The sequence below is a fragment of the Malus sylvestris genome, chromosome 5 (assembly GCF_916048215.2).
Source record: "Malus sylvestris chromosome 5, drMalSylv7.2, whole genome shotgun sequence".
Classification (NCBI taxonomy): Eukaryota; Viridiplantae; Streptophyta; class Magnoliopsida; order Rosales; family Rosaceae; genus Malus; species Malus sylvestris.
In genome coordinates, this window is record NC_062264.1 from 6,109,625 (window position 1) to 6,134,866 (window position 25,242).

Genomic DNA, 25,242 nt, shown 5'->3' on the forward strand with positions numbered 1-25,242 from the left:
TAGTGCGTATTCCATTCAATCCAATGAATCTAGGGAAATCTAAGAGTTAATTTAAGCGGACCTAATTAACTTGGAACATTGTCATTCACAATTTATTGAAAGAACAACTGAAAATCAATTTAGGTTGCATATGTGTCATGTGTGGAGAAAAACCCTCTAGCTAGTCCGTCATCTATCATTTCACCTTAATTTCATGCTTTTGTCAATTCTGTAATTTATTTAAGTTTAATTTACTTCTCGTCAAAACCAAACCCCCCCCATTATTAAATTATATTATTTAGTTAGTTTTCATTGTTGTTAGTCTTTTAATTCAATTTCCGTCCATTTCAGTTCCTAGTGTCTAATTTGATTGTTTTCATTATTTTGAGTCATTCTAAGTGTGTTTCAAGTTATTAGAGTTTTTAGCCTAGTTTTGTGTCCTTGAGTCTTGTTTAATATTTTTAAATTAATTTAGAATAGATTAGCAAACCCTCCTAATCCCCGGCCTAGAACGATACCCTACTTACATCTATACTACAATTGTCAAAAAGAGGGTTTAATTTGTGTGTCAAGTAATTCTCACATCAGTCTTTTCATTAAAGGAGCACTGTAGCTCCATGTGCTTTGAAAAAAAACCAGTTTTCCAAATCTGCAAATAGCAGCTTCAGCTTTTTCCTTTGATTTCAGCTTATTCTCACAGCAGCTTCCAAAATAAGCCCTTTTTTTTCAGTTTACCAAACACCTAAAACCCTCACAGCTTTTTTTCATAGGTGCTTTTTTTTTAAGCACCACACTCTCAAACTAGGTCTAACAGTTGTTTGAGTCTTTTCTTTGGCTCGAGGTAGGGAAACTCGACCAACTCTTAAATCCGACGGATTTGAATCCTGCAGTAGAACTCCGATTATGAGAAACTTACAGCTCCACTTAATCACACACAAAGTACATTGCAATCTCAATTCTGAAATCAACTAGACCTGGACTTCCGGCTTATTAGAAGGGTACAAGGTGTCTGGAATGGTTGACTCCCACAACCTGGAGATCTCTTGCATCAGAGCTAAGCGATTCTTTGTAGAGGTTGTGAAGGCAGCATATATGTCAACCGCCTAAATCATGATACAATATTCCAAAACCTTAATACAGAAAGCTAGCCATGAAACAAAACAACAGACGAAAAGGAAGTTCATCGATTAAGACCTCCTGATAGATACAAGAACGGTTCTTATAAGATAAATTATCTCCCTGAAATATAAAGTTGATCGATTAAGACCTCCTGAGTTTCGCAGCAAGAGGCTCTAAACTTGGATGCCATTCTTTTCCTATGCTTTGCAAGTCCTCGCTAGTTGAGGGTTGAACCTTCACTTTGAAAAAAAAGGGAAAGTGAATTCCTACCTGCCACAAAAAGTTCATTAATCTTGTGGCCTGACATTTATATACGACAACAGAACTGTTCTAATTTACGGATGAACCTTCAACACTATGCCGTCCAGAATTACAACGGTTGACAGCATACAAAAACCTGTTTAAATAAATTCAATATCATTTTTCAATGCTCCTACAAGGATTGAATTGAAGACTTTTACTCTATCCCAACAAAAATTAACCAATGGAAATTGACCAATCAAACTTTTATGAAATACTGACATTGTATATTGAAACCAATGACATTAAATAGTGTTTTGTAAATTAAGCCTAAGGACAAAAAAGAAACCAGGAGTGGCTCTATTGTATATATACGTATATATATGTGTGTGTGTGTGTGTGTGTGTATATATATATATATATATATATTCTTATGGTGACGAACCTTTCAATTACAAAAAGATGGGAACTTTTTGTTTAAGATACGAATAGAATTTCACCAAAGCTTCCATTTCTTTGAGGATCGCGACCACCAACCTAAGCAATATCTGGAAGGGAGATATTGGACAGATTATTTCATTTGTTTTGTAATATGACTAACCTTTATGATAATATTGCCTACTGGTGGATCTCATTGCAAGGCCATGTCTCATTACAACTCTCATGTTTTTTCGGGGTCAGAATCTCACACAATTTAAACCCCAAAATATAGTGAAAGTCGTATCACAAATGAGTAACATATTTACGAAGCACATTCACATCCACTTGATTGGTTTCATCTGCATTTTGTAAATTTGATAACGACACAAAAAGAAAAGAAATAACTAAGGCATTGTTATAAGAATCCTAGAATTTCTGAATAAACCGCAAGACGATTAACAAGAATGCAATTGAATTCATAAACTACAGACAGAGTACACCAATTTCCACAATTATTCAAATATTCATCCCTAATTTCTACTGCCACCAATTCTTTGCCTAAATATTCCTAAAAGGGAATAAAATCGGAAACACCTAAATCAAAGCAATTACCTAAAATTCATTGAAATAAGATAAAAAGGGAAAAGCCCCAAATCCACCAACCTTAAATTCACTCATTCAGCTGTTGAAGCTCCGCCTTCAACTGCTCAATCTTGAGCCCCATCGACCTCTGCAACGCCGCCTTATTGCTCTCCGGCACCTTAGCCAATAGATCTTCATACAATTCCAGCACTTCCTTCACAGAATCACGAGCGCACTCGGCCTCCTCATCGAAGTAAACAGTCTCTTTGGACTCCATGGCCATCTCTATCTCCTCCCTCGCCTCTGCAAACTTGAGGTTGATCGTGTCCACCACTTGGTTCTGATCGAACTCATCCGACCCGCCACTGAATTGCCTCACATTCCGACGAGCTGCGAACTGGGTCGCTGAAATCGAGAGAGCTGGGTGGATAAAACGGTGGGAGTTTGTAGCGGGTGTGTTGAGAAGAATGTGGGGTTTCGGCAATGGAGGTGAGTCGGAAACGCGCTGAGCCGGACTCGTCGAGATTGAGTTGAGGGAGAAGAGCTTCGGAGAAGGGTTGGAAAAGTGGCGGAAGAGCAATTTGCAAAGTGCAATTTGTGAACGTTGATGATTCATTGTTGCTCTCCTCTCCCGACTTGCAAACCCCCACTCTCAGGTCTATCAACGTAACTAAACCCTATAAACTCTCTCTTCTTCCATCCCGAGTGCACAATATTTGGTACGTTACCTCCCCTGGAACGGGTTTGTTCCACGTCTGTGGAACACACTGTTTTACCATTTTAAGACAAATATACCACATGTATTTTTCAAAAATTACACCTTCGTTCCGTCCCGTCCCGTCCCGTCCCGTCCCGTTCCGTCCCGTCCCGTCCCGTCCCGTTCCGTCCCGTCTGCGTACCAAACGCACCCTAGGGATGGTGCAAAGATATATTATATTTTAATAAAATAAAAGGTTTTAGATTCGATTCTCGTCAAAGGTATATTTAAATCATATTATTACTAGTTCATTATGAGGCTAAGCCCACCCCTCCCCTTAGTATAAATAATGTCGTTTGTTAAAAATAAAAAATAAAAAACCCAAATGTACTCTAGAGGGAAAATTTTTAAAAGTAAATTTAGGGGTGTGCTATCCACACACTTTTTTTACTTCTCACAATCCCTCTCAATTTTCGGTTATTTGATTGAATGAATTACAGAAGATCAAATAACAAAAATTAACAAAAAGTATGTGGGAAGTAAAATTGATTCTTGGATAGCACCACGCAAAATTTATTGATAGATGATCTGCTGGTTACAAATAATTGCTTTAGATTAGACTATTTCATGCACAGTCGAATTAGCTCACCTAGGGGTGGGTTCAAAAAATCGAAAATCGAAAAAAATCTGACCAAACACCAAGCCAAATAAAACTAAACCAAACCGAATCCCTTTACAATTTATGGATGTATGCCCATAATATTTTTTTTGTGAAACTTTGTTGCCAAGTTTGAAACTAGCCAAGAGCATACTTGGTTTAATAAGGGAGGATCATTGGTTATAAAGGAAAGTTTTGAAAGGCTTTAAAACTTGGAAGAGCTTCTCTATTTGTTAGCTTTTTAAATGGATATGGTAATCATTTTTCTTTGCAATTGAGGTTGTTAATAAATATGGTCAGTTTATATGAACTTTTATATGTATAACTATCTTCCCACTTTTCCCATTTTCTTGCTATTAGTCTACCAATGCAAAGCCTCTTTTCTAAATTTCATATTAAAACAAAAATTAGGTTTTGTAAAATTAAAAATAAATAATAAAATAAAAAAAACCGAAACCGTACCGAAACCAAAAAAAAAAAATCTAACTAAACCGAACGAAACCGAACCCATCCTAACCTCACCTTGAATTAAACATTATAAGACCAAAAAATTAGATGACCAAACAACTTCAAACTCATTTTAATTTAATGTTTTTCAGAGATGATTTTCAAAGATTGACCTAAAAATAGATGAGTCAAATTATTTAAAAAAAGTTTCAAAATAGAAAAGAGAGTCGAGAGTTAAACAAGAAGGTCCAAATGAAAATTTTGTTAGCATTTCCCTTTATTATATTAATGGACCAATATTATGAATGATTTGCGACTATTTTATACTGTGACTCTGTTTCTAATACTTTTCTTTAATGCACAAAGGCTTGTAAAAAGAAATTCGTAAAATAAAAATAATAATAATAATTATGCTAAGGAGACTTTTTTTAAAAGTGAGATTTTCTATGAACTCTCTGTTACTTTATGTTTTCAGCACAATTATCGTGTCAACATTATAAAACATTGTGCAAAAAACACGAGATGACAAAAAAAAGTTTCACTTTCAGAAAGTCTTCTTAACACTTCTCGAACGCTTTTAATTCGAGTTTGTTACCTAAACTCACCAAAAATGTCAAGAGTGGAGGTCAAAAGATTACCAAAACCACACAAATATATAAACCTCAACAAATCCTCCAATTTCCAACTACTCTTCTCCTCTCCCGTTACCCATTTTCCAAACCATATAAAACTGTGAGACAATAGCATGTCCATACCCAACCTCCATCATGGCTCGCAACCTTCTTTTGACACACTCTCTGCCGAGCACATTTCAAGTCGCCCTAGCCGCGATCACCCTCGCATTTTGTGCCATGGCATTGCTAATGTGTGCTTCTCATTCGCATAGCTGGCACCGCCGTTGGATCGCTTGCACTGAATTTTTTGACGATGATCCTGTTATCCAACACATTCAGCCTGGAAACTATGATGCAAGTGTGGATAGTGATGAGCAGGAAGAGGACCCGGTCTGGCAGAAGAACATACTCATGGGTGGAAAGTGCCAGCTACCGGATTTTTCGGGTGTCATAATCTACGACGCTGAGGGGAACATCGTCCAGCCTGACAAGACTCCTCGTTTAACCTGGAAGTAAACAAGAACAAAGTGCCAGCGTCCAACTCTGTTTCAAGTTCATGATCGTGCCACCGGAATTTCTTCTCTTCAATGCCTCCTTCTTCACAGTTTTTCTTTTCTTTTCGTTCAAATTAGTGCCCACTTTCACAAGTTTTAAATCATCTTATGATATCGATTGTATTACGTGATAACTTGTAACACAAATCTGAATTTAACTCGGAAATGAAAAAGTAGAGTCAAGACTCGAGAACCACGGCAAGACTGCCAACAGTTTCTTTAGCAAAGAACTTGAAGACTTAAAGATTACAAAACATTTTATACCTAAAATTTTGACTTCAATCAGCTAGACGCCAACGATTCTTTCTTATTAGACCAAGAAGCCCGACCCCTAAACCCAACAACACTTAACTTCGAGGGTGTTGATTTAACTGTACTGGATCTTCTGCCTTCTGTTTGCCTCTTCTCACTAAAAGATGCTTTTCTCGAGCTGCTTGCATTGGAAGGAGCTTTTCTTGAGTTGCTTGCATTGGAAGGAGCTCTTTTGGAGCTGCTTGCTCTGGAAGGCTTTACCGATTTCGATGACTGAAAAGATGGTTTTGCAGATTTTGCAGGTGCAAATGCTGGCCTGCTCTTGTTTTTCTGATTTGAGACTCTTACCAATTTTCCATTCTGTGGAGTAATTCGCGAGCGGGCAATGTCCCTCTTGACACTATCTACGCTGAGAGATTCTAAGCTTTCATTCTTCTTTATTGCTTCCTCAATTCGGTTTGCTAACATAAGGTTCTTCTTAGCAACCAAACTCGTTACTTTCCCTGCATTACAAGAGTTATTTGATTTCAAGATTATTACACTTAAGCATGAAGTGTAACCAAACAAAGAAATAAAAAATTGATTGTCACAAACTATGAGAATCAATCCAACAAATATTCCATCACTGAGAGATACAGAAATACAGAAAGTCAACAAATGAACGATAATACTACAAAGATGTGGCCTTTCGGAAAGAGGCGGCACTTGCTTTACACAAGACGTCTGGTTTTTTATTCCTACCCTTTTCCTCTTTGTTGTGTCAAGTAAATGAAAACTAATCTTACAATGGAATACTGTCAATAATTTCTCTTTTATATTTATTCAATATCATGTTAAGATTCCTCATCTGCGGTCGATTCAAAATCTTGTGGATGCCATTAATAGATTCAAGCACAAACAGGACAAAAGACTCACCTAAGTCCGGTACAGATGCGCATTCCTTGTAATTCTAAGAAGGAAACTAAATAAAATTGCAAATAGAAATGCATGTATACCTTTTGCACCCATACGAGCGGTTCTTCCTGTACGATGAAGGTAGTCAATCTAAAATGTCAAAGAAGGGGGAAGGTCAGCTTCCAAAGAAGAAAAAGGAAAGATGTAGAAGTCCTAAATACAATAGCACATTATTTAACACTGAAACACAGCAGATATCTGATGCTTACAGAGTTCAAAGGAAAATCAAACATGATAACATGGTCTACATCCAAGTCCAGTCCCCTTGCAGCCAGGTCTGTGCAGACCAATGTAGGGCAATCTCCATCGTTGCTCTTAAACCTTTTGAGGTTCTCAACCCTGTATTACAGTTGTTCGAAGAAAGCAGTCAGGCCAAGCACTAGAATTGAACACTAGTGACATTAATTTAAGCGTTTGTACGGACTTGTGTGCACTTGAGTGTCTGGGCCACACATTCAGGCAAGAAGAAAACTAATCAATGTTCCAGATTCACAGTAAGCTAACATCATCTTATGTTTCCACACCATATAGCAAGAGAAGATATTTCTTTAGATGTACACAGATGCCTTTAACATAAAAAAAAGGGGAATCAAAGGAGGAAAATAATAAAAAAAATGAAACCAAAATTCATACAGCTTAAACTTTGATTCGTATTGATAAAAACAACCAAACTCTACCAAAAGAACAAAAGCAACAGATAAAAACCCATGCTTGTAAACAGGAAAAAAAAAACAACAGTATGGACTCTTTCTAAAGTGAAAATGTGCAGACATTACAAGTACAAGGGAACGAGAGGTAATATTTTTTATTGTCTCACCTTTGTTCTGCTGGCACCTCACCATGATAATTGACAGTAGAGATCTGGTTTTCATTGAGGAAGTGATCCACAGCACGGCTGGAACTTAATGTGTTACAGAACACCATTACTCTATTTCCCTTTGCTAAGCTTGGCTCCAGAACCTGCGTTTACCACAAAATCCACAAAAGTATTTTCTTGTTAGACCACTGCTATATCAAGCCATGCTCTTTTCATGTAGAAAACCTTCATCAAGTAAGCCAAGATGAAATATATAAAAAACAATAATGATAAAATAACTTCTGGCCTTTTTATCACCAATGGTCTCTGTCCTATTTCAAACTCCTCATTTTCGTCCCTATTCTTTCAATCCGATCGATAGCAACCCTATTTCTTGTATGGCATGCATCAATGTCATCCTTACCATTAATTTCATCCTCTTCCTGTCAAATTGAGGGTAAAATTAGCAAATCAATCCCACCCACAACTTCCCCCTCTTTCTCTCTCCTCAATACCTCCACAGAACCCCTCTGTCACCCCAATTCCCTGATTCATTTCAGTTACACCATGGGTTTAGTAGAATAGGAATTTAATTCCTCATCCTTGAAGCTTTCCTTAAGTTCAAACTCATATAATAGCAGTTTCCTAGTCACTATTTTGAAACAGGAGTGTTGTTCAGGCATATATACCACCTGGGTCGATGGGGGTGACTCAATCTCTGTGTTACTGGGTGGCACAAAAAAGTGTTATTCTTTTCCTCCACAGACACAGAGTGAAGCTTTTTGAGAAGGAAGGGGTGTGGTGGGAGTTGGGAATTGGGAATACCTTTGCATTCAGATATTTTGAATGAAAGGGCAATCTACAAATGGCTCCAGATGAAGAAGGTGGTCTTAACTCTGATGAAATGAGCGTTTTTACAAAATTGCTACATTAACAGAAAATATGCAGGTGGGGATTTTTCTTCTTTACATGAAATATTTCCCTAACTTCAAACCCAAATGGTAGCAATTAAAATTGTCTGGAGGAAGAGAAAGGGTGTGTGCGGAGAGGAGTAGGAAGGGATTGGTTTGGGGTGATCGTAGTCATGGCATCTGCCATGGCATTTGTGGGGGTAATTGAGGAGACAGAAAGAAAGGTGGAAGGACCCTCAATTTTGACAGAAAAATGAATGGAATTAATGGTAAGGATGAAATTGGTCGAATTGAAATAATTGTGACTAAAATGATCAATTTGGAATAGTATAGGAACCATCGGTCATTAAAAAGCCCAATTGCCCGCCAGTTTAAGAGACAACTTAAGCTAGATTAACTTTATGGCCACCGTACATGTTAGTCATTATGAGACACAATTACTACTTGACAAGTAAAGCATGAAAAAGAAAAGGGGTATCACAGAATTAGACCTGTAGAAGTGATTCCAGCTTGTTCTCAGAACCTGAAATCTTAACGAAATCATGGCGAGCAGATGCAATCTTCTTATGCAGTGAGGATGTGCGCAAGTGTAATATTCCTTGGAACTCCTCATCGATCAGATTTTGCACTGCCTGAAAAATATCGTAAGGGTCAGGTTTTGCATTTCCACTGACTTCATAAAAGACACAATTTGTGCACAAGATATTATCAAGATTACAGTTGTCAAAGGTATAACATTGTCATAAGCAGGCTTCAGAGAATTTCCAACACCTCAACTAAGAGATGTGTTCAACTTCAGAGGATGACTCTTTTATTATGTTTCATGTCTCCATCCCAATAGAAGTGTAAATAAGCCAATCTTAGCTGAGTATCAAGATGCTCAAACATTATTCAAGCTCAAGCTCAAACAAAGCTTGTAGAGCCATGTTCAACCTTGGTTTGGATGATTTTTCAAAAGTTTTAGCTTGGCTCAGCTCATTTGTGGAATGAGCTCAACCTGCATTGGTTGGCTTGGCTCATTCCTAAATTTAGCCCATTTTGGGTACCATGATATAGTAAAATTACTTAGTGAAACTTGGTCCTGTAGTAAAAAAAAGTATTGAAACCCAAAAATATCATAAAGAAATACAAATTAGCCAAAGTAGTTATAACACAATGCTGGATTCATTTTTAATGACATGCATTTATGTTTTCTTATGAGAAAAATTACAAAATAAGCAAATAAGCTTTTCAATGAAACAAAGAGTTCCCTTAGTGAAAATGGGGAAGGAACAATTCACTTTCAATTGGTGTCTATTTCTCCTACTTATAAATTTAGCTTCTTGTTAAATAAGAGGCAATGCAAGTAAGCACACCTTTGTCATTGTTGCTGAGACCAAAACAGTTTGGAACCCTTGCCCTCCGGGTTTTGATGCGCGATGTTTTAATGGGACTAGAAACTTGCGTATATCTGGACCAAAGCCACGATCAAACATGGTATCTGCCTCATCCAATACCTACAAAGAGATTACTAGCATCACAAAGTGCACCAACAATTTACTAGAATATGTTGTTCTTCATCAAAGATAGTGACAACTTGATATGACCATATTATCTACTAACCAACTTAATGGAAAAAACTAAATAAACGGATAAACATACTAAGTATTTGATGTCACCATAAACCAAGTTGCCATCCTCAATATGTTGGAGAACCCTTCCAGGGGTACCCACTACCATTTCAATTGGGTTATTCAATGAATCCTCCTGAGGTCTCAACCGACCACCACCGCTTACCATAGTAGACCTGAACCTTGCATGGTGACTTACAAACTTGGAAACACGAAAAACCTACAAAACCGACCAGATGTCAATAGAAAATGCATGGTCCACAGGTAGTGGTTCTAAATTCAGAATAAAAATGTATAAAACCTGCTCAGACAGCTCCCTTGTGGGGCATAGCACAACAGCTCTAGGACGCCTGGGCTTCATTTGAATACCATTTTCAGCTTCATCCCTTCTCAACAGCTACAAAAATCCCAGAGTATCAGCATTCCTTTGATTAATTCTAATTGCAACATAGGCAAGAGTGGGTAACATCAAAGTAACAAACACATCACAATCGCACACAATTACCATTGTGGTCTTGATAAATAGCTTGCTGAAAGTGTAAGCAGGTAGAATCTAAGCAACCTAAAGAATCTCAATCCAACCTGATACGTAAGGTGGCTCCTAAGGAAACACATGTAAAGTATAGCATACATTGCAAGAAAACGCAATCAAATCAAAGTTCCAACACAACTGATCAAAATTCTAGAGCTTTACATCTCAAACAAGCAAAAAATTCAAAAATTTAACAGACCCACATAGCGAAAAGTAATCGAAAACATTTTTATTCTAATTTTGCAAGAAGAAGCAAAGGAAAAAGTACCTGGGCAAGAGGCAACATGTAAGCCAGAGTCTTGCCGGAGCCAGTGTGTGAACCTAAGACCACAGTCTTCCCTTCCAACACCGCCGGTATCCCAATGCACTGGATTTCAGTGGGAACCTCAATCCCCATCTCTCGCACCGCCGCCATGACCTCCTCGCTCACACCCAACTCCCCAAAACTCCCAACTTCCCTCTTCTTCCTACTCTCGGACCTCCCCAACCCCTCATCGCTCTGCCTCTGGGCATCCCCAATTGAATTTCCGCCACCGGTTCTGGCTTGGGGCTTGGCATTACTCTTGAGGTGTCTCAGCCGCAGCCTCTCAAGAAGCAACGAGTGCTTCAGGGGTTGGACTTCTTCGTCTTCGAAATCAACCGCGCCGGCGGGGCTGGCGGTGGTGGTTGTGGCAGTGGCGGTGCAAAGAGGCCTAAACCCTGTTAAAACCCTGGTGGGTTTGATGAGAGAGAAGCGTTTGGCGGCCGGGAGACGAGATAAGGCGAAGAGGTTTGAGGAGAAAGAGAAAGTGAGGAGAGTTCTTGATACTCCTCCCATGGCGTTTTTCCTTGCAATTCAAAATTTTTGGTTCTCTCAGAAATGGTGGATAACCGTGTCACAAAACCCTCTCACGGTCGCCCGACAATACGGATTCGGGTACTCAAACAATCAATACAACCCAATACACTATGTCGCCTATATTTGATTATTTATGAAATAATCCGTAATTTTATTTCACATTCGATTATTTTCACAACACAACAAATTATGTTTTTCTTTAAAGGCATGCAACATGTGGGTGTCCAGTAAACTCTTAGAGCAAGTCCACCCCTAAGGACTTTGTGCCAGCACTCATCTTATTTATCTACTTCAGTGAACAGTAACAGATTTCAATGAACAGTAATAGGTCAATGCATCTCTACTCCTAAAAAAATGCGCTGGCACCCAGTGAAAAAATGCGTTGCACAAACGATCTTCACCCCTACAAAATACACTGGCACCCAGTCCATTTAAAATATTTTTAAATTTTTTCTAAAAGAATAAAAAATAGTTTTAATTTCAGATAGGATTTTTAACCAATCTCGTCACGCCACGTGACATCTTCAATGAGCTTCCACGAAGACAATTTTTTCTCTTAAAGTGTAGAAAATATTGAAATACAGATAGTATAGAAAGTGTAGAAAATATTGAAATGCGGTGTAAGGTAGAAGATGATGGTTACGTATTTATAGAAAGAAAAAAAAACTTTTTTAAAATTTTACTGTATTTTTTTATATTTTTTAATTAATTTTAATGTAGTTAATTAATCTGAACCGTTGGATTTGAAAAATATTCAAATCCAAGAGCGCAGCATCTACCACGTGGCCAACGGTCATAAATCTGACCGTTGGACCCTTTTTTTGGGGGGGGATAAAACATGGATTGTTGATATGTGATCGAACGGTCCAGTTTAAAAGTAAAATTTAAATTTTTGTTATCGTTGGAAATCTAACGGTCTAGAAAAACTAGCAGTTGGAAATCCAACGATTCTAAGCGAGCCACGTTGCTGCAACACAAGTGGGCTGACAGCGCCTGCTAGCTTGTCTCCTACTCGTTGCCAAGCGCGTGTGCAGTCCACGCTCTAGCCAAATAGGGGGGCTCTTGGGTCAGTCAAAAAATGGGTTGGTCTGTTGACTGGCATGGGTTGTGTGTCAGGCAGCCCGACGGGCTGGAGTGAATTCCTTGACGCTCAGCTTGTTATTTGGGCAGGGTGCTGGGCAAAAACCACTCCGGTGGACTTGCTCTCATGAATCAAAACCTTGGACCGTATTCCACGACACGAGAATATATATAAGGGACTTCTTATTCCGACTCCCAAAAAGTCATCCTAAACTCTGGTGAACCTACATACTCGCTGAACCGCTTCCCAAATCTAACTCCATACATTTTCACCCAAAAAAAATTTGTACAACTGTAAACACGAAATTTTCCTGAAACGAAAGAGACAAGAACAATGTGCACAAAATAATATTTGTATTTAGATGATTTTGGGTTACAATCTCTCTCAATTTTGATCCTCTGATTCGATCTCCGTAAGGTGTTGATTTTTGGATGTTTCGTTGATCTAAGGGCCATCGAGGCTTGATCTTGGATGAACTGTTGGAAGTTTCTTCAAGGAGCCGTGGGCTTGATCTTGAGGATGAATGTTTCTTCAAGGGTCGTTAAGGCTTGATCTTGAATAACGGTGATGAACGGATCTTCAAGGGCTTTTGGGCTTGATCTTGAAGAAACAGTGATGAACAGATCTTCAAGGGCTTTTGGGCTTAATCTTGAAGAACGGTTGGATGTGTGTGGATTTGTCGACGTTGTTGATCCAAAGGGCCGTTGGGGCTTGATCTTGGATGAACAGATGATGAACGATGGTGCTTTCTTCAAGGGCCGTCGGGGCTTGATCTTGAAAGAGCGATGAACGAAGAACGAAGAACGAAGAACACTTTCTTCAAGGGCCGTCGGGGCTTGATCTTGAATTGGTGGATGATTGTTGTTCCAAATGGCTGTTGGGGCTTGATCTTGGATGAACGATGAACGAAGAACGAAGAACACTTTCTTCAAGGGCCGTCGGGGCTTGATCTTGAATTGGTGGATGATTGTTGATCCAAAGGGCCGTTGGGGCTTGATCTTAGGATGAACGAAGAACGGAGAACGAAGAGAGCTTTCTTGATTCTTCGGGAACCTGGATGCTTGAGAGCTTCGGAGTTTTAGAGCTTCAGAGCTTGCTTAATGATTTTGGTTCCTTCCTCAAATGAATGAATTAGCCTTCTATTTATAGAAATTTCCAAGGCCTAGTTTTGAATATAATATCCCAGATGAAATAAGTCGTTTCTGTCAGGTGTTGACACGTGTCCTATTTGATGACTTTTCCAACTCATTTCAATTTTCGTTGAGTCACACGCTACGTGTAAAATTTATGTAATACATGAGCGTTGACACTTTGATTTATCGGTCAACATTTATTTACCAAAATTTTGATGTCTACAAATGCCCCCACTTCAAGGCACGTCGTATACATGTGCTTGTCACGTGTAGGAGATACGTTTTGAAGTCCCTTATCGTAGATGTCGATCCAAGGGCCGTCGAGGCTTGATCTTGAATTGGGCTGGAGATTTCTTCAAGGGCCGTTGAGGCTTGATCTTGAATTTGGCTTGAGATTTCTTCAAGGGCCGTTGAGGCTTGTTCTTGAACTTTGTTTGAAATTTCTTCAAGGGCCGTCGAGGCTTGATCTTGAAGGTTGAAATTGGACCACAAGGAGCTTCATGTGGTAGATGATCTTTGGTTTTGGTAGTGGATGAATTGGCACGTATTTGTTTTTGCGCTTTGTTGACTTTCCACAGCTTTGATCTTGAACTGGATTTGATTCAAGAGTGGTAGACAATTGATCTTGAATCGGACTTGTGATTTCCTCAAAGGTCGTCGAGGCTTGATCTTGAACTAGGTTTTGATTCAAGAGTGGGAGACACTTGATCTTGAATCAGACTTATGATTTCTTCCAGGGGCGTCGAGGCTTGATTTTGAATTTGGCTGGAAGCTTCTTCAAGGGCCGTTGAGGCTTGATTCTTGAAGGCTGACTCGAACACATGGCAAGCAGGCACGAGGTGAAGGTGACGACTTGTTGCTTTGTTCAATCTTTCTAATTCACACCTGAGCAGTTTGGTCAACGGTATGATCTTCAAGATTGATGGGCTCTTCTTCCAGTTGGTGACTTGATCTTTAAGGATTTGATTCAAGGGCGGTGAAACGGCACGTGCAGCCCACAACGCCTGGCGAGTCGACCCAAGAATTTGAGGGTCAAAACAAGTTCACTGTCCAGAGTGATTGCAACCCTGATGATATGAGATACTTTTGATTTTGAAGAAGTAGCGGATGAATCAGCCCATGCTTGGTTGCACTTGTCTCCATATGCTTCAATGTATCATTTCCCTTGCCTTATCTACTCTTCTGGCAGAATGTGGCATATGCTCGAGTTCTTCATCTCAGACTCTTTATGCTGAGTTGACTGTGCATGCTGCATTCTTCTCTGCTTGTTTCTTCCGGCAGATATGGCAGCTTCTCAAGTTCCTCAGTTCGGACTCTTTCTGTTGAGTTGACTGTGCAGACCGCATTCTTCTCTGCTTGTTCCTTCTGCACCTTGTCTCCACATGCTACAAGGTATCATTTTCACTTGCCTTATCTGTTCTCCAGGCAGATGTGGCAGCTTCTTTGAAAGTACAACAGCAGTGGAAGACGAGTACTCGAGAGCAGTGCTAGGTAGGCAATCAGGGAAGGGTTCCAAGCAGTCGGTTCCTTACCCGAGTTTGAATGGAAGTTCCGGCATATTATTTTCTTTATCCTTGTCTTTGTAGGTAGGAACAAAGACAAAGGAAATGACAGGGAGAACGCATGATATGAGATACTCTTGCTTTCTACCCTGGTGATATGAGATACTTTTGCTTTGGAGTCATTGGCTTGCAGAGGTACCCCAAGGAATAAGGAACACTGAATGACTCGAGAGGCTTCGTTGGGAAAGCATTTTTGGAGATGAAGAAAGGCTCTGTATGTCTGCCTTGCTATGGAAGGTGAAGGTGGATAGTTATAGGAAGTTTTTTGATACCTGTAGAGGTACTATTCTTTCACTCATGTCGGCAACCAATGCGTGATTGAACAGTAAACTTCACGTGCTTTCTCCTTCACCGAAAATCTTCGACAAATTGTCCGTAATTTCCGCCAAGCTGAGTGTGTATGTGACAGGTGTTGACGAGGCTGAAAAAGACTGGCGCTTCTTCGATATCTGGGATCGGCGCTTCGACAAATTACCCGTGATTTCCGCAAAGCTGAGTTTGCGTGTGATAGGTGCTGACGCGTCTGGAAAAGCAAAATGCCTCTCCGATTTTTGAGCTTGCCTCTTCGATTTTTGTATTGGCTTCTTCGAATTCTGAGCTCTCCTTTTCGATCTCTGAAATCCCGTCGAGTGCTGATTTTTTATAGAGGCACGCAGTTCGTTTCAAAGCACACTTGAATTTTTTGCTTGTAGAAACTCCCTTCTTGCACTTCTAAGATCTTGATTCGTCCGACCTCTTTTTTCTTCAACACTTTGAAAATGTCTGGACCCTCCGACCGTCGTTTTGACTTGAATCTTGGTGAAGAGGCAGTCCCACCTTCTCTAGACAACATATGGCGCCCATCCTTCATATCCCCTACTGGTCCTCTTACCGTTGGGGATTCAGTGGTGAAGAATGATATGACCGCTGCGGTGGTGGCCCGGAACCTTGTCACTCCCAGAGATAACAGACTGCTTTCCAAACGGTCTGATGAGTTGGCTGTTAAGGATTCTCTGGCTCTCAGTGTGCAGGTTCTGTGTCTAATATGGCCCAACGCCTATTTGCTCGAACCCGTCAAGTTGAATCATTGGCGGCTGAAGTGATGAGTCTCAAACAGGAGATTAGAGGGCTTAAGCAGGAGAATAAACAGTTGCATAAGCTCGCACATAGCTATGCGACAAACATGAAGAGGAAGATTAACCAGATGCAGGAATATGATGATCAGATTTTACTTGATCATCAAAGGTTTGTGGGTTTGTTCCAGTAGCATTTGCCTTCGTCTTCTTGGGCTGTACCGCGTAATGAAGCTCCAAATGATTAACCTCCGGCTCCTCTTCTTCCTGGAGCTCTGCCGAGTGGTGAGGCGCCACCTGATCGTCCTTGAAGATCCCCTCTTGTAAATTTGATTTGATTTTTTTTATTTTTTTTATTATTTTTTTTAAGGTATGTATAATGCAAATTTATGTAAAATTTCCAGAAAAATAAATAAAATGGACTTTATTTCTCCCGATGCTTTTTTTTTCTACTGTAAACATACATATATTATGCACACACACATATATATATATATATATATTTTTTTTTTCATTCATTTTTTTATTATTATTATTTATTTATTTATTTTATTATTATTATTATTATTATTTATATATATATTTTTTTTCTTTTTCCCTTTCGATGCCGGGCGCACCACCATTCATCTTTTTTTTTTTTTTCTTTGCTTTCGGTGCCTGGTGCACCATGTCTTCTTTTTTTAATTTTTTATATGTACATATACATACATATATATATATATAGGGTGCATGATAGGATGGAGAGAAGGCAGAGAGAAGCCTGGTGGATGAAGATGGCGACTTTGTGGCTGCGGAGGATTGCGTGGGCGACCATGGAAGAGCGAGGCCCTGTCGGTGCAGCTCCGTAAAGAATGCTCCGCCCCAACACTCGATGCCACGCTCGCCGTGCACATGATGTTCCCTCTCACGCCGCCATCCCACGGACGTTGACCGCCATGAGCTTGTCGTAGTTGGAGAGGGAGGTGGACGGAAGAGAATGGGAGAGGACAAAGATGAGAGGAGAGACGGCGGAGCACGCCGTCAGAACGGATTTGAACTTTTGGTGGCGAAAAGTCAAAGCCGCCGTGGTCAACAACCTCTTTGTTCTTCTTCACTTTCTTTCCCTTCCAATCAGCGGAGTTCTGATCTTCTCCGGCACCGAGACTTGCTGCAAGGCGGAGGTGGCGCAACCCAGGCCTCTGAAGCTGGAGAGGAGGAGTGGAGGATTGGAGGATACGGGCTGGCGTTGAGGAAGGTGGCGGGCAGAAGGAGAAGGTGAGCACAACCCAATCCAAGTAGAAAGCATGTTCAGATTTCCTAAGAGGCAATCCCTCTCTCAAAGCAGCCTCATCAATCTGAATAACACTGATACAGGCTTTCTCAAGGTCATCCACTTCATCCTTGATGGCCAAAGCAATCTGGTAGGTGGTCTCGAATCTGGGCTGGTCAATTCTGACGAAAGACCAGTTCAGGATGGTGATGGGGCCGGTAAGCATACCCTTCATTGGGCGGGCAGTCATGCTCTGAGCAGCAGATGACCAGAACACAGTCATAGGCTTGGGGCGGCTCACATCACCATAGATGATTTGTGGCTTCACACATCGAGATCCATATGATTGCACCCACCCATTGGCAGTAAAGGCAAAGCCAGACAATTGTTCTCCGAAGTACTCAACCACATCGTTCCTTTCAGGCTCTCCGTGAACAAGGACATCAATGTCCAACTCTAAAGAAATCCTCACCACACAATTAACCATCCAGAATTGTTAAACATTCCATCTGGGTTTATCACGAAACAGAAGAAAAAACCAAGATCCATCCATGCCAAACACTAATCTGCCATCTTTTCGGGATCTGTCACGACATCATCTGTGGAAGCAAATCAAAATCCAAAATTCCCAAATGTCATCGGGATCACTATCATCCCATTCATCAGAGAAAGGGAGAAACTTGAATGCAGGATTGGATGGTTTTGGAAAAAACGAGTGGAGAAACGAACTAGCCAAAACCTGCTTGGTCCGCTCGCAGATTGGGGGAGAGGAAAAGTTGGCGGAGTTGCTAGAGGGAGGCCCGTGAACGGTGAAAACGACTTTGTCATCGTTGTTGCGGAAGTTCGGCCTCGCGGCTCTGGCTCTGATTACTTCCATCACCGACTTCTTGTTCACCATGGCTGTCTCAATCAGTGTGGTTCAAACCGGAGAGGAGGAAGTCGACCCAGGTGGCAATGTCGGAGGGGTTGTAGAGGACGGCGTCGGAGGCCTGTTCGGTGGTAGCGGTTGTGGTTGTTGGCAGTGGCGTTCTTAGTCCCCAATTTCAAGAATGTGAATGGGAAGTTGTGCAGCGGCGGCTTTACTGGCACTGTCGCCATTATTCCTGATCAACACGCAGAGCTCAAGCCTTCAGAGTTTCAAGCCCACCAGGCCATACATACGAAACAACTTGGTGATTTAAGGGCGTGAGCCTGAGGGCTTGGTATCTTTTCCGGTCAGAGTAAGCATGTGCTCTCCAGATTTCTTCACATCACCGCCAGTGTATGGGACGGCGTGCGATGCCATTGTCGGTTGGTGCTCTTTTAGCTGCTGCTCGGGGGGGCCACGAGAGTTGGGCTCTTGGCATTTGGGCCTGTGAAATAGAGGGAGGCCTGGGCCTTGAAGAAGAAGAAGCAGAGCTCCTTGCACAGCAAGCTCAAAACAATTGTGTGTTTGCGAAGGGATAGGCCTGGCATTTGGGCCTTTTGCTGACATTTTGATTTTTTTTTTTTTTGGTGAAGCTGTAATAAATATATATATTTTTTGTAAATACATAAAACATATGTATTTTTTTCTTTTCTTTAATAAAACATTTTTTTTTATTTTGATATGACTGAACTCGAAATTAAATATTCCAGCTGCCTACGTACCCTTCCAAAGAAAGAGATCAAGTCAAAACGTAATTCAAAATAGCGATGAATTTAACAAGGATTTTGATGATGATTTTGCCGTACACAGTTTATGCTCTTGTGGGCCAGGAGCTTAGTGCCATGCAGTTTAGGCTCGTGCAGGCGAGGAGCCTTGTGTCTTGCAGTTTAGGCTCTTGCAGACAAAGAGCTTTGTGTCTTGCAGTTTAGGCTCTTGCAGACAAGAAGCTTTGTGTCTGTCAAACAATCCTAGAGAGGTTTTCCTTGCAATTTTCATAGCAAGGAGTCTTGACCGAGTGATTGAAGAAGTCTTCAGGAAAGAAATCATGTATCGTGATAGGGATGAACGATCTATGTGTTGAAATTTCATCATCTTCAAAACATTCACGTTGCTTTGAAGGTTGACAAGAGCTGTTTTGCCCCCTTTCCGATTGGCGGACTTGTGGAGGAGACGTATGCTTCTTGTGCAATTTCTTAGGAGTGACTTGAGTCCATCCTTCAACTTTGCTTGTCTTGGAGGATGCCCCCAGCGGTTGAAGTGAAAACTTTGAGTCGGAAGAGCCAAAAGTGATGGTGGTATAGTTTGACTTCACCACATCGTCAAGATCTAGCTTGATGATTCCTTTCTGAGCCAGTTTCATGATGAGATCTTTCAGCACGAAGCACTTTTCTGTCGGATGACTGATGAAGCGGTGGAATTTACAGCATCTTGGACTGTCGGTACGATTCATCTCTTCCGGCCGTCTGCACTCAAGCAAACTGATCACCTTCTTGTCCAACAGGTCATCCAGCATGGCAACCACATCAGAGTCGAGGAATGGATAGGTCTTCTCCTCAAGCTCCTTCAAAGTGCGTCTACGCATCTCTTGATCACGAAAAGCTTCAGTTTGAATCGCCTTGCCTCGTGTGGAGATTTTGATGGGAGCTGTGTAAACCGTCATTGTCTCTTTGGTGGGTTTCCACGCAGTCTTCTCCTCCTTTGGCCCAACAACTTTGTCGTTCTTGTAGTCGGCGATCGGTTTTTTCTTCGCATGATGGGCGATGCTCAACTCCATGTCATGGGCGCGAGTGGCCAATTCCTCCAAGGTCCGTGGTTTAATGCCTTGAAGGATGTATTGCAAACCCCATTGCATGTCTTGGATGCACATCTCGATTGAAGAGGTTTCCGAGAGCCTGTCTTTACAGTCGAGGCTTAGAGTGCGCCATCTGTTGGTGTAGTTAATGACTGGCTCGTCCTTCCACTGGTTTGTGCTCGTTAGCTCTGGCATGCTCACAGTACGGCAGTTGCTATAGAAGCGGTTGAGGAATTCCCGCTCTAATTGCTCCCAGTTGTTGATGGACTCAGGCTCTAGGTCCGTGTACCACTCAAAGGCGTTTCCTTTCAGCGAGCGCACAAACTGCTTGGCAAGGTAGTCCCCTTCGGTCCCTGCGTTGTTGCAAGTTTCAACAAAGTGGGCAACATGCTGTTTCGGGTTTCCCTTTCCATCAAATTGCATGAACTTTGGTGGTTGATAACCCCTTGGCATCTTCAGGGCATCAATCTTTTTTGAATACGGCTTCGAGTACAACTCAGAGGTATTTGAGCTCCCTTCGTACTGTGCCTTGATGGTGTTGGTGATCATCTTTTGCAGCTGCTGGATAGAAAGAGATCCCATGAGTGCTGCTACTTGGTCTGGCTCCGGCTTCACATCGATTCGCTCCACCGTAGGCTCATCTTCTGGGTTAAGGTTCTCGCCGTCCTGTGGCTCTAGTCGGCTGACAAGTGCAGCAATTTGCAAGTCTTTTTCTTCCACAATCTGTGTTAGCCTTGCAATCGCTTCATTCATTTGAGCCAGTTGTTCTTCAACGGAGGTAACGCCAATAGTCATGACTTGTGCGACCAATAGACGTGATTTTCCTTTAGACATCCAGGATGCTGATGAAGAACGTCGTTGGCTACTTTGGGATGTCATCTTGTGTGCCTCAGCATCATGCTTCGGTGCCCCCAGCGAGGTCAGGTTGATGACAGACTCACACCTTGGATGCTCCCCTTGCTCTTTTAGCAGCACCAATTTTGAAGTGGCATGTTGAGGAGCGGTTGTGGCGCCAATGGATTGTCCATTTGCGGCAGAAGTGCTTAGAATCCTTCCCTCAGTGGTTGCAAGAACGGCTTGTCCCTTGCTTGATGTCATTGACTTTGAGGTGTGCTTGGATTCCTTGAACGGAGAAAGAGATGAGAGGTAGAGATGGTCCTACTAGGCGTGCCAATTTGTAAATGCGGAAAATTCCTGAAACGAAAGAGACAAGAACAACATGCACAAACAAATATTATGTGATTTGATGATTTTGGGTTACAATCTCTCTCAATTTTGATCCTCTGATTCAATCTCCGTAAGGTGTTGATTTGTGGATGTTTCGTTGATCCAAGGGCCGTCGAGGCTTGATCTTGGATGAACTGTTAGAAGTTTCTTCAAGGAGCCGTGGGCTTGATCTTTGAAGGTGGATTTGAGCGGATCTTCAAGGAGCCGTTGGGGCTTGATCTTGAGGATGAATGTTTCTTCAATGGTCGTTAAGGCTTGATCTTGAATAACGGTGATGAACGGATCTTCAAGGGCTTTTGGGCTTGATCTTGAAGAAACAGTGATGAACAGATCTTCAAGGGCTTTTGGGCTTAATGTTGAAGAACGGTTGGATGTGTGTGGATTTGTCGACGTTGTTGATCCAAAGGGCCGTTGGGGCTTGATCTTGGATGAACGGATGATGAACGATGGTGCTTTCTTCAAGGGCCGCCGGGGCTTGATCTTGAAAGAGCGATGAACGAAGAACGAAGAACGAAGAACACTTTCTTCAAGGACCGTCGGGGCTTGATCTTGAATTGGTGGATGATTGTTGATCCAAAGGGTCGTTGGGGCTTGATCTTGGATGAACGATGAACGAAGAACGAAGAACACTTTCTTCAAGGGCCGTCGGGGCTTGATCTTGAATTGGTGGATGATTGTTGATCCAAAGGGCCGTTGGGGCTTGATCTTAGGATGAACGAAGAACGGAGAACGAAGAGAGCTTTCTTGATTCTTCGGGAACCTGGATGCTTGAGAGCTTCGGAGTTTTAGAGCTTCAGAGCTTGCTTAATGATTTTGGTTCCTTCCTCAAATGAATGAATTAGCCTTCTATTTATAGAAATTTCCAAGGCCTAGTTTTGAATATAATATCCCAGATGAAATAAGTCGTTTCTGTCATGTGTTGACACGTGTCCTATTTGATGACTTTTCCAACTCATTTCAATTTTCGTTGAGTCACACGCTACGTGTAAAATTTATGTAATACATGAGCGTTGACACTTTGATTTATCGGTCAACATTTATTTACCAAAATTTCGATGTCTACAACAACATGTTAAATTCAAGTTATAGCTCTGCATATAACATTACCTTTTGCCAAATCTTTGACAGGTTACTCATTCAACTAGACTGGTATTAAAGAATTCCAAGCCATTGCACATTAAGATCCACCTCCTGTACATCATATGAAAAGTTTTGACGGAAAATCCAATTGATTCTTAAAAAAGCACTTAATTAAAGTACTACTTGAAGAAGCACCAAGTACTTGCTTCTCCAAAAAGTACTTGAAAATTGTTATCCATAAGTGCATTTGATTGTGTTCTATTGATCGCTGACAAAAAACAGATAATCAAAGCCGCTTCTAACAACCTTTGGCCGCTCAAAACAGAAGCTGTCAATCCAATATTCTTGTGCGGATGTTGCAGACCGCAATATGTTTTTATTTAGGCTGAACGAATCGATCCGAACAAACAATCCACTATGCATTCAAAATGATAATCACAGCCTGGGAATTAAACCCTTGCGTATCGGTATCTTTGTTCTGCTTGTGTCGTCTGCACTCGAACCTCTGTGTTATGTTACTGTCGAAGTTGTTGCTCCGCATTTCAGTCGAACCTCTGTTTTATTCAGGCTGAAATGTTTCAAGGAAGATCCAGTTTTGAAGGGTATACTTATTCCCCTTCATGCTTGTTTTAATGCACAATTTGCTTTTTTTTTTCTTTTTTTTTTTTGGAAAACCTCGACGGTACGAGGGTAATTTTATTGATAACGAAAAAAACAAGTTACACTTAGTCAGGAGGGGACATAAACCACATAAACCTTACCCCTCCAAAAAACAGAGACAACAAAAAGGAATACACTAGAAAGAAGGGGGAACATAAACTTTACCCTTATAGAAACAAAAAATGAGAATGAAACAAAGAAAAGAGGGGGGGACATGAAACCTAACCCCTCTAGAACCAAACATGAAGGTCTAAACCTGCAAAACAAGTCAAACAACACCATAAAGATAGGAGAAAAAAAAAAAAAAGTGAGACAAACCTGGATGCCGACATGCACATTAATTTGAGAAGCGGTAACCAGGCAAGCCAATATAGTTAGAAAATAGAGTAGCACGAACCGCCATCGGAGGAGAATCATGCCATGTGAAAGATGGAGAAGACAAGCCCATGTTAGCAAAATTGTCCACAACAAGATTTCCTTCTCGATATATGTGAGATGCGTAGAAAGTCATTTTCCGAATGCGATCCAAACAAATAGACCATTGCGTATGAAGAGGCCAATGAGGATCAAAATCAGATGATTGAAGAGCAGAAATAACACTAGAACTATCACTTTCCAACCAAAGACAGTGCCAACCCCGCTGATAAGTAAACTCAATACTAATAATAATTGCTGATAACTCTGCAAGAAAAAAAAGAGTTGCAATGACCATTCCGTTGACAGAAACCTCCGAGAAAATGACATGGCAATTCCTGAAAACACCTCCACATGCAGTAGGACCGAGATTTCCTTTAGACAAACCATCTGTATTAAGCTTAACACAAGGAAACCAAGGAAAAGACCAAAGGACAGGAAGAATAGTAGGTGCCTTGTGAGGGATAGGTTGGATCCCCAAAGAAGAAATTATCCAAGTGTCAAAACCCTGAGAATAACCAGGAATAAACTTCCCACCATGAACAATCGCCGAACTGATAGACATGCAAAGACGATGAAAATAGATTGGATGACCCTCAAAAATAAATTTATTTCAAGCCTTCCAAATAGCTGAAATAGTAGAAAGACCCGCAAAAATCCATAGATTGTGCAATTGTTTGGAAAATGGCTTACAAACATATACATCCCAAAAAGCAACCAAAGAATCCGGAAGTGGTAAAGATGTACCAAATTGACATGCTAACCACCTCCAAAGTTGCCTACATATCCGACATCCAAAGAAAAGATGAGCAGTAGATTCTTCAGAATTATGAGTTGATATTGCACAAGTATTACGTTAAAAATTAATTATTATATAAAAGTGATGATGCACAGTGATTCTGCACACTTATGTTGAACACGTATTACATTAAGAATTAATGTTTATATAAACTGATGCTGCACACGTATTACGTTAAAAAATATATTTCTCATTAATGGTTACAAACGTTGGCTAGATATATTTCTCATACATATTATGTAAATTCACATGTTATAAAAATTCTAAAATCTGCCAAAAGACCACCCACCTATTGCCATATGCTTTTATTCCTTGTCATAACCACGCTCACACACTAGAAAATGATAATTTTACAAAAGATTCCACACCTATAGCCAATTGCTTTAAGTTGACAATCGATCACTTAATTGCACTTTCTCACAGAGATCAAATTGAATTTAAAGGCACACCCATCAGTGTGTTCGTGTAATTATAATATTGTACGTATGGGTTACAAATTGAATTTAATTGCACTTTTCGTGTTATTGTTTCATATGAACAGAGTGTGCAAGAAATGAGAATGTTATTAACGAGTGTCCTGAGTATCAAGTCATTGAACATGAAGAGTTTTGGGGATTTATCAGCTTCCTCAGCCATTGCGAAAGCATATTTCTGGACATCACGCCGCCTTTATGCTACAATCGAGGGTGGAAAAGACTTGGTTGATCTTGCTAAAACCATTTCCAGCAAGTTCCCTAGAGAAAAACAGAACATGGAAATTTATCCTGACCCTTCTGGTGATCCATGTGTCTTTGTCATCCGCACTCGGACCCCTGTGTTTTTGTTACTGCCGGAGTCGAAGTTGTCGGGGGTTGTGTTGTTCATGCATCTGAACTTACACTAGACCAAGTTGGTAATTGCTACATAAAATTTTATCATCTTGATACCACTCCTCCTGGCGGAGTTCTCTGAATTTAACATAAATTCTTCCTACCCTCTGTTTTCTCAATTCCTTATTTCTTATCTGCATTCTCAAAAGATCTACACCAGCAGAACAGTTCCAAGAAAGCATCTTGCATGCTAAGAGAAAACAAGAAACCAGTC

At 40.8% G+C, this 25,242-nt stretch overlaps 4 protein-coding genes across 11 annotated transcripts; 1 reads left to right on the forward strand and 3 right to left on the reverse strand.

Annotated features, from left to right (window-relative positions):
• Window positions 1–880: 880 nt before the first annotated feature.
• On the reverse strand, window positions 881–3,060 carry LOC126622046 (embryogenesis-like protein). 8 transcript variants are annotated; one of them, XR_007623280.1, is made up of 4 exons: window positions 2,422–3,060; window positions 1,784–1,886; window positions 1,446–1,495; window positions 881–1,364 (listed from the first exon to the last, which is right to left on the reverse strand). XR_007623280.1 is itself a non-coding variant. In XM_050290694.1 (2 exons), the coding sequence occupies exon 1, from the start codon at window positions 2,954–2,956 to the stop codon at window positions 2,429–2,431; it is 528 nt and encodes a 175-aa protein (XP_050146651.1). In that variant the 5' UTR covers window positions 2,957–3,060; the 3' UTR covers window positions 881–1,364; window positions 2,422–2,428. The 8 variants fall into 8 exon arrangements, 2 of the variants coding, with proteins under 2 accessions (XP_050146651.1, XP_050146650.1); XR_007623277.1 differs by having other exon boundaries at window positions 881–1,368; XR_007623282.1 differs by lacking the exon at window positions 1,784–1,886.
• Window positions 3,061–4,909: 1,849 nt separating this feature from the next.
• On the forward strand, window positions 4,910–5,503 carry LOC126622047 (uncharacterized). Its single transcript, XM_050290695.1, has one exon. It carries the CDS (start codon window positions 4,910–4,912, stop codon window positions 5,270–5,272), a length of 363 nt encoding a protein of 120 aa, XP_050146652.1. The 3' UTR covers window positions 5,273–5,503.
• LOC126622045 (DEAD-box ATP-dependent RNA helicase 39-like) lies at window positions 5,405–11,291 on the reverse strand. The gene is made up of 9 exons (XM_050290691.1): window positions 10,634–11,291; window positions 10,135–10,230; window positions 9,865–10,053; window positions 9,579–9,719; window positions 8,715–8,855; window positions 7,334–7,476; window positions 6,726–6,855; window positions 6,558–6,606; window positions 5,405–6,065 (listed from the first exon to the last, which is right to left on the reverse strand). Exons 1-9 carry the CDS (start codon window positions 11,180–11,182, stop codon window positions 5,593–5,595), a joined length of 1,911 nt encoding a protein of 636 aa, XP_050146648.1. The 5' UTR covers window positions 11,183–11,291; the 3' UTR covers window positions 5,405–5,592.
• A 190-nt stretch (window positions 11,292–11,481) lies between these two features.
• On the reverse strand, window positions 11,482–18,047 carry LOC126622504 (5-methyltetrahydropteroyltriglutamate--homocysteine methyltransferase-like). Its single transcript, XM_050291307.1, has 2 exons — window positions 16,843–18,047; window positions 11,482–11,489 (listed from the first exon to the last, which is right to left on the reverse strand). The coding sequence occupies exons 1-2, from the start codon at window positions 17,765–17,767 to the stop codon at window positions 11,482–11,484; spliced, it is 933 nt and encodes a 310-aa protein (XP_050147264.1). The 5' UTR covers window positions 17,768–18,047.
• Window positions 18,048–25,242: the final 7,195 nt, after the last annotated feature.

Excerpts from the sequence above, each read along its gene's own strand:
- LOC126622046 (XM_050290694.1), bottom strand. The coding sequence starts at position 2,956 with ATGAATCATCAACGTTCACAAATTGCACTTTGCAAATTGCTCTTCCGC.
- LOC126622047 (XM_050290695.1), top strand. The coding sequence starts at position 4,910 with ATGGCTCGCAACCTTCTTTTGACACACTCTCTGCCGAGCACATTTCAA.
- LOC126622045 (XM_050290691.1), bottom strand. The coding sequence starts at position 11,182 with ATGGGAGGAGTATCAAGAACTCTCCTCACTTTCTCTTTCTCCTCAAAC. Across the intron at positions 10,231-10,633 it reads ACATGTTGCCTCTTGCCCAG|CTGTTGAGAAGGGATGAAGC; the intron begins GTACTTTTTCCT and ends GGATTTTTGTAG. Across the intron at positions 6,856-7,333 it reads GAGGTGCCAGCAGAACAAAG|GGTTGAGAACCTCAAAAGGT; the intron begins GTGAGACAATAA and ends ACTGTAATACAG.
- LOC126622504 (XM_050291307.1), bottom strand. The coding sequence starts at position 17,767 with ATGGTTAATTGTGTGGTGAGGATTTCTTTAGAGTTGGACATTGATGTC.